The 11,972-nt window shown below is 50.1% G+C and overlaps 2 protein-coding genes across 2 annotated transcripts; one reads left to right on the top strand and one right to left on the bottom strand.

Moving 5' to 3' along the window:
* Window positions 1-2,105: 2,105 nt before the first annotated feature.
* BU24DRAFT_443471 (glycosyltransferase family 22 protein) lies at window positions 2,106-6,439 on the bottom strand (the record flags this gene model as incomplete). The annotated part of the gene is made up of 6 exons (XM_033530587.1): window positions 6,330-6,439; window positions 5,592-6,279; window positions 4,748-5,542; window positions 4,414-4,693; window positions 2,421-3,210; window positions 2,106-2,361 (listed from the first exon to the last, which is right to left on the bottom strand). Exons 1-6 carry the CDS (start codon window positions 6,389-6,391, stop codon window positions 2,106-2,108), a joined length of 2,871 nt encoding a protein of 956 aa, XP_033380502.1. The 5' UTR covers window positions 6,392-6,439.
* A 237-nt stretch (window positions 6,440-6,676) lies between these two features.
* On the top strand, window positions 6,677-9,004 carry BU24DRAFT_435579 (NAF1-domain-containing protein; the record flags this gene model as incomplete). The annotated part of the gene is made up of 4 exons (XM_033530105.1): window positions 6,677-8,278; window positions 8,309-8,668; window positions 8,711-8,760; window positions 8,797-9,004. 4 exons carry the CDS (start codon window positions 6,677-6,679, stop codon window positions 9,002-9,004), a joined length of 2,220 nt encoding a protein of 739 aa, XP_033380501.1.
* Window positions 9,005-11,972: the final 2,968 nt, after the last annotated feature.

Below are 11,972 nucleotides of genomic sequence, written 5' to 3'. Positions count from 1 at the left end.
CAGTCCAATCTAGTGGTGAATGAGCGAGTGGACCTATCGTAATACCTGGACGGAGTGGGTAGATTGGTGGACGATTTGGGTGGGCCAAACTGGAAAGGTAAAAAAAAGGAAAGGGAAGGATGATGCCCTAGACAGTACGAGGAGTAGGAGGAGTAGGAGTTGGAGGGCTTGATGCCAAGGTTGTCGATACAGGCAAAGTGTGTGTGTCAATGCACCCGAACAACCACACCAACACCATCCATCATACACACATACACACACACACACCATGCACACATCCATATCCACAATACTCCCGAGTTCCAGGTATTATCCTGCCCCTCTTCTTTCCTGTGCGTCTCTTTGAGCTATGGCAATTGTTTCAGGGAATACCCTACCACAACCTCACTGCTATTACTGTTACTGGCCGGGTAGAACCTTAATCGACTCTTTCATCTTCGTGACGGCCTCCGATTGCATCGGCAAGCCACCTTCCCATAGTATGGCCGAGCATCTGATACGAATACATACACGATCATAACGGCACACCTTACCTACTCTGCACAAATACATATTCCAAATATATTCAGCACTACCATCGATCTCCAGATCTTCCAATTACTGACACGATGCCCCTCATCCGAGACCGCTCTGCGTGCGACTACCACGACTCACCAATGTCACGTCGGTGTAGCTGTCGCGGTCGCGGTCAACACCAACCTTCCCACTCCCAGCCACCGGCGTACTAGGTAATTAGTCGCTACGACTGGGGCGTGGACGTGCACAAAGCAAAGGAAAGACTTGGGTAGAAGAGGAGCGTGCGCCGCTCTGACCTGCCCTGCCCTCGCGATTCCGCTACTTTTATGTAGGTATGACGAAGATGGGATGGGGATGGAGACAAACCATCTTGATTGCTATTAGCTGCAAATGCCGTTCTTACTTTTCATCTACACACCAACGGCGACAGACTTCACGCCATCGGTCCGGCACGGTACCGCGTGCTCGCTAGGGTTCCGAACGTGAAAACGGGCCACGAGCCTCTGCTCCTCCTCTCGCATGTGCATGTCACTGGTCGCTGGTAGGCTACACATCTGCCCTTCTGCATTGTGGACGCCGGGTAAACAAAGGCATGACGGTCTACGACGAATTGGGCCGTCGCCCTGCTGACACCTTGCACCAACTTCGTTACTCCTTTGGGATCACCTTGCGTGCGAGCGTAGGCAGGTTGGGCGAATCCATGATACACAATAATGCACCATGATCGGCAGAAATACTACTCCGTACTTTTCTATTTTATATTTTTTCATCATGTGTTATGACAAGAGTATGGCCCTTTCTGGATACCGGCATCCTCCCATAAGACGAAGATGCGATCCGTTCGCCTCACTACACAAAGCAGGGACAGCCCTCACTGTGGCACGACTTGTCATTATCTATAATCCGGGCAATATCGACGAGGACGGGGATCGCAAAGTGCTAGATGTGCCGACAGACCAGTACATGCAAAGAGATAACTACCGCGTCCCTTGTCATGTATTTCATGGATGAAGCATGAAAAGCAATTCCACTTCTGTGGCACAGGAACAAAATCAACAAAGGGAATTATAGCTTCATAGCCAACATTCTCCTACCTGCTGCGCACATCCACCCCATTTCGAGGCTGCAGCCTTGCACTGACTGCTTAGTAGACTTCAGCCGCGACTCATTGTGCAAGCTCGAGTCGACGTCTGAGACAGCCGAAAAACGACTATCCTCTAACTACTGCATGACACTTAGTAGCAACTGCAATGCTGCCGAAAGTTTATTCCACGTTATCGCAACATTGCTTGCCTATTCCGGGATTCCAACAAGGCAATGTGTACAATTATTTAAACCCGGGTTTATCATCGAATGATTGCTCGATGCCGGCATTTAGTACCTTCCACTTATAGTGCTGGTCGAAATTATATCGCCGTCCAACCAATCGTCTCATGCATGACACACATAGTCTTCGACAAAACGAAAACACGAATGTTTAGCCAGACCGAGCACTATTTCTTGCATGAAGAAAGTATCCTGATCGCTATGCTATCGTAATATGAGATTACTTGACTCGCCATTTGGCAGCAAAAGAGTCATTGTATGCTTCAAAAAGGATAATATCTGACCTCCTCTTCCTTGCTCATGTCTAGCCCGTTCGCGAGTTGTCTCTCGTGGGCCTTGTCTAGATATTCGAGAAGAACCTCATGATATCTGTCTTTACCCTTGTACCTACTGACATCGTCGCCCCAGCTCCGAACAGCGCTTGCCAAGCGGCCAGGCACATACTGCTCTTTGCAAATATCTGTAATCGGATGGAAATAAGTTCTAATCGTGAAGACAACACCACCAGATCGTGGAAGCCTAGTGGTAGAGACGTCAGTAATGACACTGGCATCATTACGGGCAATTAGACAACATACCTTCTCAAGCTCTGCCTCTCACTTCGGAAATAGTGGTGTTGAATCGCCTTGTTCTTCTCCGCAGTGAACCAACCAATACCCTCACTATCCTCGCTCCCAATGCTAGGACTCCACGGCAGCTGGTCATCCACCTGAATGAAGTAGTTGTTTCTCACTACCGGGTGACCAGGCTGCACCCGCCTGAAGAAGTTCATCATCCCCTTCTCTAGCTTCTCCTTGTACTGGGGAACATTGCCGCTGGTATGTATTTCAGACAAAGGCATACCAAGCTTATCCTCCAGTCTCCAGAATCCCGCGAGCAGGATTGACCCAGCGAGCAAATAATACTGGCCGTCCTCCTTCTCGAACATGATCGCCAAGTCGTCCTGCGTGAATCTCGCAGCCATCTGCATGGGATCCTCCTTCAGCGGCCTCTCAACGATATCAAACGTCTCGCCCGTCACCAAATTATCCATCCCAACCTCCGTCTTCCTATACAAGCTCGGATACCTCTGTGGCAGGTAATCGCACAACTCCTCGAGCAGCTCGCACGCACCATCGAACGCTTCCGGCGACGTGTAACTGCACTTCTTGCCGCGCTCCTCGATGCGCTTAGCCTTCAGCTCGTGGTACTCCAAGAACCTATTGTCGAGCTCGATCCACTCGTCCCAGTGCATGGTGCGCAGACCCATCGTCACGTTATACTTGGGACCGTAGCGAAACGGCCGGTAAGGGAGGGGTTTTGTGTCCGTTACCGACCAGTCTGGGTACGGCGGGGCGGCTGGCCGTTTGAAGTCGAGCGGGTACCATACTGTGCACACACTTATCAGCTTCCTTCCCGTCATTGATTGCTACGTTGCGTTCACGCTCAGGACGTGCGTATCTAAAGGGAGAGGGAACTTACCTCCTGGAGGACGAGTTGGCGCTTTGAACGGCGACCGCTTTTCGACGTCTGGTGTGCTTGGTCGGTTGTTGACAGTCCGTCGTGCACGTAGCCGACGTGTAACTATCGACACCACCCACACGAGTGTCACAAGGGCGACTGCAGACGTTATGGTGACATGGTGGTCGAGGTTGGTCTCCTGCAGGAGGGTGTCGAGGGTCGTTCTGGTGACATTGAGGTTGTGTCGTGCCCAACCATCCGCTTCGTTCATCTTGTCCGCGAAGCGGGCTTGAAGTGTGTTGGCCATTGCTGATAGAGATAACCACTTCGAGGGCGTGGTATCTATGTCCTTCCCTCTGGAGGAAGCCCGCTGTAGGAAGGATATCGGCAACTTTGATTGCGTTTGAGAGAAGTGAAGCGAACAAATATCCGTTCAACTGTGTATCCCAAGATACCCAAGTAAGGAATATAATTCAAGACACCGAACCCTAACAAGAGCTCATCCCACAAATTCGCAACGAACAGTGGTAAAATACAAATCCACGATAGCAACGAAACTCATCAACTATCGCACTGTAAAGATCAGGGTCCTACAAACCCAAGAAACAAAGGTACCTCACATAGATATATAACCACCCCCTCCCCTCTCCTCCCCTCACCCCAGTTTAGATAGCAAGATAATCGCACAGGAGAGATAACGCACCTCCTGCGTCGTAGCATCCCAGTACAGCAAAGAAAGGATAGGGCAAAAGGGACAATCAGAAGTGTGGGGTTGAACTGCCCCCGTCATAGTTGGTGATCCCTGTTTATCAGACTAGACGGGCGAGGGTAATTTTTTCCGATTGCGGTTTAGCGCCATGGGTTGGGGAGTTGTAACGACGACGGGTGCTGCTTGAACGACGGAAAGATGGAGGGGTATGTTTCCTGGAAGGGAAATGCGGACCTGAGGGTAAGAGGGTTGGAGGGCCGAGTTGTGGCGAGGGGATTTGGGGTGGTGATGTGGTGTGGATTGGGAATGATAAGTTGGATTTTTTGAAACTATTGTACATGTTATAGTTATATTTTGTCGGGGAGAGAACGAAATGAAAGAAAAGACATATCTACATGTTGTACGCTCGCTATTTCAATTACTCTTTCTGGTGGATTTCCAAAGATGTGATGTCTGTTTCACGGATTTTCGACGCAAAAGACAGTACCGCCCCCATTTACGACGGAATCTCTCTGGAACGAATGGCCAATCCGGGACCCATATCAAACGGCCTAGTGTCGACGTCCGCGTCGTATCCAGGAAGTCCGTACAGGATAGTTTTTCCCATTTTTCTGTGTCGGAAATGTAGTCTGGTTCGAGCGCAGTGGACGGGACTCCCGGGAGTTGCGAGTCTACGAGGAACTGACATTGTTCGATGTTTACCTGAACAGTGTTAGCATCAGATCTGTCAACGAATGAATAGGATGTCATTCTTACATATTTCCCTGGGTCCTCTCGGTTCTCGTCGTTCATGCCAGATGGAGGTAGCCATGCACCAGGGAAGAGGCCATGCACATCTGTGGCTTCGCTGAACTCGCCCGGGAGCAAGCCTGAGAATTCACTCTTGATGAACTTGGCCCGTATGCCATCTGGGAGAAAGTATGTAGAAGGAAAGCGGTACCATTCTTTGCCCAAGCATACGTTGTCGCCAGGTCGAGCGATGGCTGGATTTTGCAGGGGTCCGTATACATTCAAGGGCGCGGAGTATGCGGTCATCATTCCCATCGTCCGCAGGACACCTAGATCGATACTACCGAGTACGAAAATGCTCACGATGGCAAGTTTGAGCTGAGCTGGTATCTTGCTAACGAGGTCTCGTGGGTCGTTGGATCCAAAATTGGCAAGTAGAATGTGCAGTGACATGGCTGCGTTGAGGGCTAGAGCTGGATAGGCTGGGTACATGAATCTCTCTTCCTTGTGGGGCTGTAGCGTAAAGATTGCGAGCCAGAGGTAGAATGGAGATACGAAGACAGTCCCCCGTAGTAGGGTTTGCATCGACACTGACCGTTGTCGGATGAGGTGCTGGAAGAGCAACAGCGGTAGCGCACCCAGTGCAAGCAAGAACCAGATGTTGAAGTTGAGGATAAGATTCCGGACATAGAAATGCCAGGGTTCTACGCCGTAGATATTTGGTCCTTTGCTGCCGCCGCTGAAGACATTGTAGAGGACAATGTTGAATGGAACGCATACCAGCTTCTTGTAAAAGAATGTGTCAATGGCTGTTTGGATAGCCTGTAGTAGGGTATAAGTTTTGATTGCCTAGGTGCAGGTGCGTACATACCAAAACAATTACAGATCTAACAGTTCCGTCAAGCAAACGCATGAAACCGTCAAGTATCTTGCCGCTAAATGCTGCGAGAAGAACCTCTTCAAATAGAAAAGGAAGTATAAGGGCACCTGCGAAGGGCCAGCCAAGCAGACTTCCAACAGCAAACCAAAAGATCCCTTGAGCCGTTTTAATACCCCCTTGCCAGTCCATGAAGGCGGAAAAGCCCAACATGGTAGTGTACATGGCGAAGCTTGATGGCAGGTAGGCAGGTGATGCATGGTACATTCCTGGGCTGAAGATCATGACCATCAGAAAGAACACCGCAACTTTAGGGTTGAGATTACGAGCAATTGCTGAATACAGCCGCGTTTCACACGCAGCACATACGCAAGCTAATATTGCCCTGAGAAGATAGAATTCCGCGCGTTTAGAGTTGATAAAGGGCAAAAGACTCCCAATCCAAATGACGGATGCATGTGAAATGGTGTAAGCCCAGCTTCGGATGGCATAATCTGGTGAATATTCCCATGTCTGAAGTCCGTATCCATGGTTTAGATAATGTGTCGGTTCCCAGTAGTTGAATACTTCATCACAGTCTTGGATTGGCGCAAATGCAGCGGCGATGAAATTGGCCGCGAGAAAGACATAGAATGCACTAACAGGCTTGATTGAGGGTGACGGATCACTCCTTGAATCAGGCCTATCCAAATATCAGCAAAGCTATCGAAATAAATATTACATGAGTCTTACTGCTTGCTCGACCGACGAGCCTCCGTACCCAAAGGGTTTTTTACTCCAGCTCTGGCCGCCATTACGAAGGAGTTCTGGGAGGCTGAGATCTACACATTACACAAAAGTTCTCGAAGACGTGTAGTTAAGTACATGCCCGTCACCCGTGATTGCGTCGAGGTGCATTTGCCAAGGCGCCAGCAGGGGCCAGTCGCCGTGGAAGATCGTCCCTAACCTTTTTCTTTCCAACATAAAAGACAGAACACGTCCGCAACGCCTCTTTGCTACGAGTCGTCAGCTATAGGTACACATTATTGCGCACACTGCGCGTGTAACATTTGATCTGCATTATCGATATCTAAGTGGATATGGCGGACACGTATGCTCTAGATGAGCCTCCCGCGAAAAGGGCACGCTATGAAGAGAGCAATGAAGCTATCGATGTGCCATCGTCACCAGTCGATGATATGGACGACGACTTCTATGAGTCGACTCCTGTTAAACCAGAGCCACAAAATTTGACTGATGCAAACACCCAGCTGTCAACAGCAGCGACTACATCCGTTCCAACTACAACTCACTCCTTGGCCCTCCCTGGCCTTGGTTTTCCGAGTAGCGCCTCGCCTCAGCCCGAATCAAAGCAGGCGCAAGAGGCGGGAGAGCTTGAAGATGGAGAACTATCAGACTCCGAGTCGCTCTACAACGATTCAAAGCCCGTACAATCTGCCGCAGCGGATGACCAGAATTCCCATCCTCAACACCCCGCTGCATCATCGCTCGAACAGCAACCCGCCATTGACGGGGCCGCTTCCGCTGGCAAAGAAATCGACCATAATGTTGACGTCTCGTCAAATTCCCTGGCAAATGTTTCAGCGACTGACACATCCCCCGAAGTCCTGGCGCCGAACGCAATCAACGGCAGCGAAGCCGCACAAAGTACAAAGGAAGCCGACACGGAGGCGACGAGGCAACATATTTTAGATAAAGAAGACTTCCTCCGTGCAGGAGAAGCAAATAAAGGCAATGCAGAGGCAGAGTGGCAGCTCGATTCTGAGGCGTCTGACTCTTCGTCCGACTCTTCTAGCGATTCTTCAGATTCGGATGACGAATCTGAGGAAGGAGAACTTCTTGATCCCGCGGAGCAGGTTCGACTTCTGATGATGGAGAGCGCAGACGATGGCCCTGGCGCAGATAAAGCCAAGATCAAGACCCTGAACGAGGTAGTGGAGGATTACAAGAAACCCGAAATAGAAGTCACCGAAGCAACCAAGATCACAGAGCTCGGAAAAGTAGAGTCAATCGTTGATAATCTCGTGTTGGTCAAGGCCAATGTATCGGGAGACTACAGAGTTCTGGAATCTGGCTCGGCGCTCTGTTTGGGGAACCGTACCGTCATTGGACAGGTGTCTGAGACTATCGGCCGCATTCAGGAGCCACGTTACTCGATGGGCTTCAACGAAGCTGCTGAGATCCAGACATTAGGCATTGTAAAGGGCACCCCAATCTTCTACGTGGATGAGCATTCGACCTTCGTCTTCACGGAACCCCTGAAGGCCCAAAAGTTCACTGATGCCTCCAACCTTCACGATGAAGAAGCGAACGACGTAGAGTTCTCTGATGACGAAAGAGAAGCGGAGTACAAGAGGAAACAGAAGGAATTGAAGAAAGCTAGAGCGGAGGCCAACCGTGATCCTCAAGACCGCGCCCAGCAACCTCCAAAGAACGATACACCGGCAGTTCCTGCCGCAAACCAATATCAGGGAGGTGGTCTGAACTACAGTGACGATGACGAGGATCTCGGCATGTATAAGCCCCTTGCTAGGCCGGATCATTTCGAACATATTGTTGGGGCGGGAGCTCCGCTAGAAGATCGAAGCCATGTGCGTAGGGGAGGTATGCGTGGCGGCAGAGGAGGCTGGCCCGATCGTGGCCGTGGCTTCCGCGGACGAGGAGGACGCGGTGGTGGACCTGTCAACCAACGCGACCAATTCTCCGGTCAGGACCAAAGAGGAGGGCGACGCCAGCAAGAGCATGGACGTCAACAGGAACGAGGCCGGCATCAAGATCGCGGCAAGCATCCTGACCCGCGAAACAGAAATGGTCAACGCGAGAATCGATCTGCTTCGTCCGCGTCTCCCAACCGACAGAACCAGGGACGGCAACAGCATTCATCTCCACATGGAAACAAGGGGCGGAACCGGCCTCCATTCGCGTCTTCCCCAGGACGCAACTCTGGATCGCCTGCGCCCGCTAATACCAATGCCTACAACCAGAACAGCAATGTTAATACCGCCTGGTCAACGCCTCAGTCGTATTCCGGATTGCCAGCTCCGTCTGGTCCTGCACAGGCAGCTTCAGCAGTGCCCGCGGGAGCATACGTCAATCCGGCGTTCTATGGACAGGCTCCCCCGCCACCTCCTCAGGACCAGCAACAACAACAGAACCTTGCTCAGTGGGCTCAGTGGTTGCAGCTAGCCGCTGCTATGAGCCAAGGCCCGCAACAGCAACAGCAACAACCTCAAGCACAACAACAGCAACCCCAAGCCGCGCCTCAGGCTCAATATCCTTTCCAGTATAACTATCCACCAGCCGGTGCACCTAATACAAATGCACCGCAGACTAATACGCAGGGCCAGACTCCGTCGCTACAAGACCTCTTGAGGTCACTTGGCGGCGGCGGCCAACAGAACCGATGAAGAGGGGCATAGGAGGCATTCAGAGAGTGTATGTGCGTGTGTACGATTATTTATCATAAGTGTTTTGTAGTATCTGTTGCCATCTTTGACCGTTTTGTGTCAGATTGCTCTTAAAACTGGGCGTTTTTGATTTGCATCAAGGCCTATCCCGCTTAGGCGGACCAGATCTGGAGTCACCATTTCCACCTATTTTCATATTTATCCATCTGAAAGTGGTAGCATTTTCTATCTAGAAGCAGGCTGCTTGAGTTTCTGCTTACGATTTTTGCTGTACAACGACAACACAGAAGTGACCCTCATAACAAGATCTAGCTATCAGATGGCTCTGCGTGAAGGATATATAACCTTGAAGCTTACTTATAGCGTTGATGAAGTAGGGGATATGCTTCTACTACTTTGCTGTCTGACTACCCGAGTGAGCAATTCATTCCATGAGTTGGCCGTCGCGGATACGAACAATATCAAATGACGTTTGGTTCGTCTTGATCATAAGCCGATCCGCACAAAAACCACAGCCCGACCTTTACTACCTAACGCAACAAAGGAAGAGAGGCATATATCTCATTCTTCGCTTTCCAGGTCCTAATCTCGTTCCTGTACACACATAGGCGGTGCCCGGGTCGACCAATCCACGCATCAAAACTTTTTCGACAATGGTTTGCCTCATTTGGAGAGATGCCGTACTCATGCCTGCTTGTACCAAGGTATATGTAATATATACCGTTCATCAAGGAAATGATTTACCCGTTGTGCACACGCACACACGCAATTAGAATAACGCTCAATTTGATCCTTGTTCTTCAAATCCGATATCAATTGAGAATCCTTGCATGCCTGTAGTACACTTCTCTTCCTCCTCTTAGTCCGCCCATCTTTCATTGTCGCCATACGCAATATCTACCCAGGTATATATACACAGCAGCAACATCATCCACAAGCCAGCAACCATACTCCGTATTCGAAGGTTTTCATACCCTAGATCAAGGCTCCCTGATATCAAATAACAACCATATTCACTCAACTCAACATCTTACACCATAAAGTAAATAAACAAGTAGCAACTCCTCCTCAAAGAAAACCTGCGTTACCTGTATATATATGTCTACTCACTCTCTCATCTCTTGTCAGTACAATCTACATACCAAGCCCACTTCCTCAATGGAGATCATCAAACCCCACTTCACGACCACCACACACCGGGTCCCGACGCCGAACTCAGGCACCAGAGGTCGAGGTGGGTACTCGTACGTTACACTATTCCTGACATCTTCAGGTCTGCCATCTGCTATAAATAACACAGTCAGAGATGCCGTGACATGTGTATGCTGCGGTGCGGTCGTACAGATAACCGGGCGCCGAGGAGGGGGGTAAGTATGAATTGCGCGGATGCGCGCGTGTGTGGGTAGTTGAATGTTGTGTCATGCGGTGGTTTTATTTGAGTTGTGTACTCCGTATGGTTTGTGGTTTTGGGGGGTTTGGGGATACGCGGTGAGCATGGGGTGGATTAGATAGGTAGACGTTGGGAAAACATGATGCACGAATACCTAGGAATGGGGCGGTGCTGGTGATGTTACTTTTTTTTACTCTGTTTTGAATACTGGAAGGGTTGGTAGGTAGGGTGTGACGATGGTGAAGATGATTGATTAATGATGACGATGGGCGTGCATATAAGGCAGACATGTACTGTACAGACATATGATATTCACAAAACGTCGTCTTCTGCCTTATTCTCACTCACGCACATCTCAATTTGGAATCACAGACACACCTACAAAAGCGGAATAAATGATGATGATGATGATGATGATGATCGTCACCATCCCTACTCACCACAGCCGAAGGCGACTCAATACTTCGAATCGAGGTACCTCGATCTTCACACACCACCCCGTACAAGCTCACACACAGCAATACATAAAGATTTGAATTTGATATGTAGGGTTTCGCATCATCATCGTCTTCTCCCTATGACACGAATAAGGAAAAAGGGCAAAAAACTGTGGGGCGGGCAGAAACCCTCTTTTAGAGTTAGGGATCGTCGTCATCAATTCGCGTGGCCTGGCAGGCATTGAATGGACGAAGGGAACCAATCAGCTAAAGAGGGGGACGGGTGTGTGCTTGGTATGGCTATGGGGCTAGTGCGGTGGGGGGTTAGCTTGAATGGGCTTGCTTTGTTTGTGTGCATGAGATGACTGCGTATGTAGGTATGTAGTTATGGACGTTGTGTGTGGGTTTGTTGCTGTGGAGGAATTGTGAGTTGGTACGGGGTATTTGTAGACGATAGGGATCATTCATGCAGTGGACACCCAGCAGCATCAGCACAAGAAGTGAGGGGCTGCAGTGCACTCTGCCCTAAAATAAACCCGTTGCAATCAATCGCAGCACTAAAACGAGCATGGCGTCGGGTCTCGCTCAAGCAGCAGCAGCAGCAGCAGCAGCGAGCGACCTATCCCCGTATGTTCCCTTTTGTGGCGTCCCGACGCCGTGGAGTAGGCAAACGGTTGCGACCAACGTAAGTAAAATAAAAGTAAGCAAGCAAGAAGGAAGTATTAGAGTGTAGGCCGCTTCCGGCACCTAGGGAGTCACATCTCGTCACGATCTGAGACGATGTGGTCTCTGAATGAAGAGTCTGAGACGAGACATGCATGGCTCGCAAGATCGCCTCTTTGGGATAGGTGCGCGGGAGGGAGGGAAAGATGCATACGTACGTATGTAAGTGCAGTACGTATTGTACGAACACGGAGTAGGTATTGGGAATAATGAGAAATAGACGGGTAGGAATTTCCTATGCTGAATAGCAAACGAATGCAATGATGCGACGGAGGGGGCCGAAGGAAGGGTGTTGGCGTGGTGGTTCTAGGCTTGCTTATTGATACCCAACTGTGGGAATTGCGTGTTTGCGGGTTTGCGGATTTGCAAAGATGCGCAGAGTTTTGGCCTTTGAAGTGAGATGGAGGTGGGTTTTGGG

The sequence above is a fragment of the Aaosphaeria arxii genome (assembly GCF_010015735.1).
Source record: "Aaosphaeria arxii CBS 175.79 unplaced genomic scaffold BU24scaffold_8, whole genome shotgun sequence".
Lineage (NCBI taxonomy): Eukaryota > Fungi > Ascomycota > Dothideomycetes > Pleosporales > Aaosphaeria > Aaosphaeria arxii.
The sequence above is the reverse complement of the archived record's forward strand: the minus strand, read 5'-3'. Positions and strand labels throughout refer to the sequence as shown.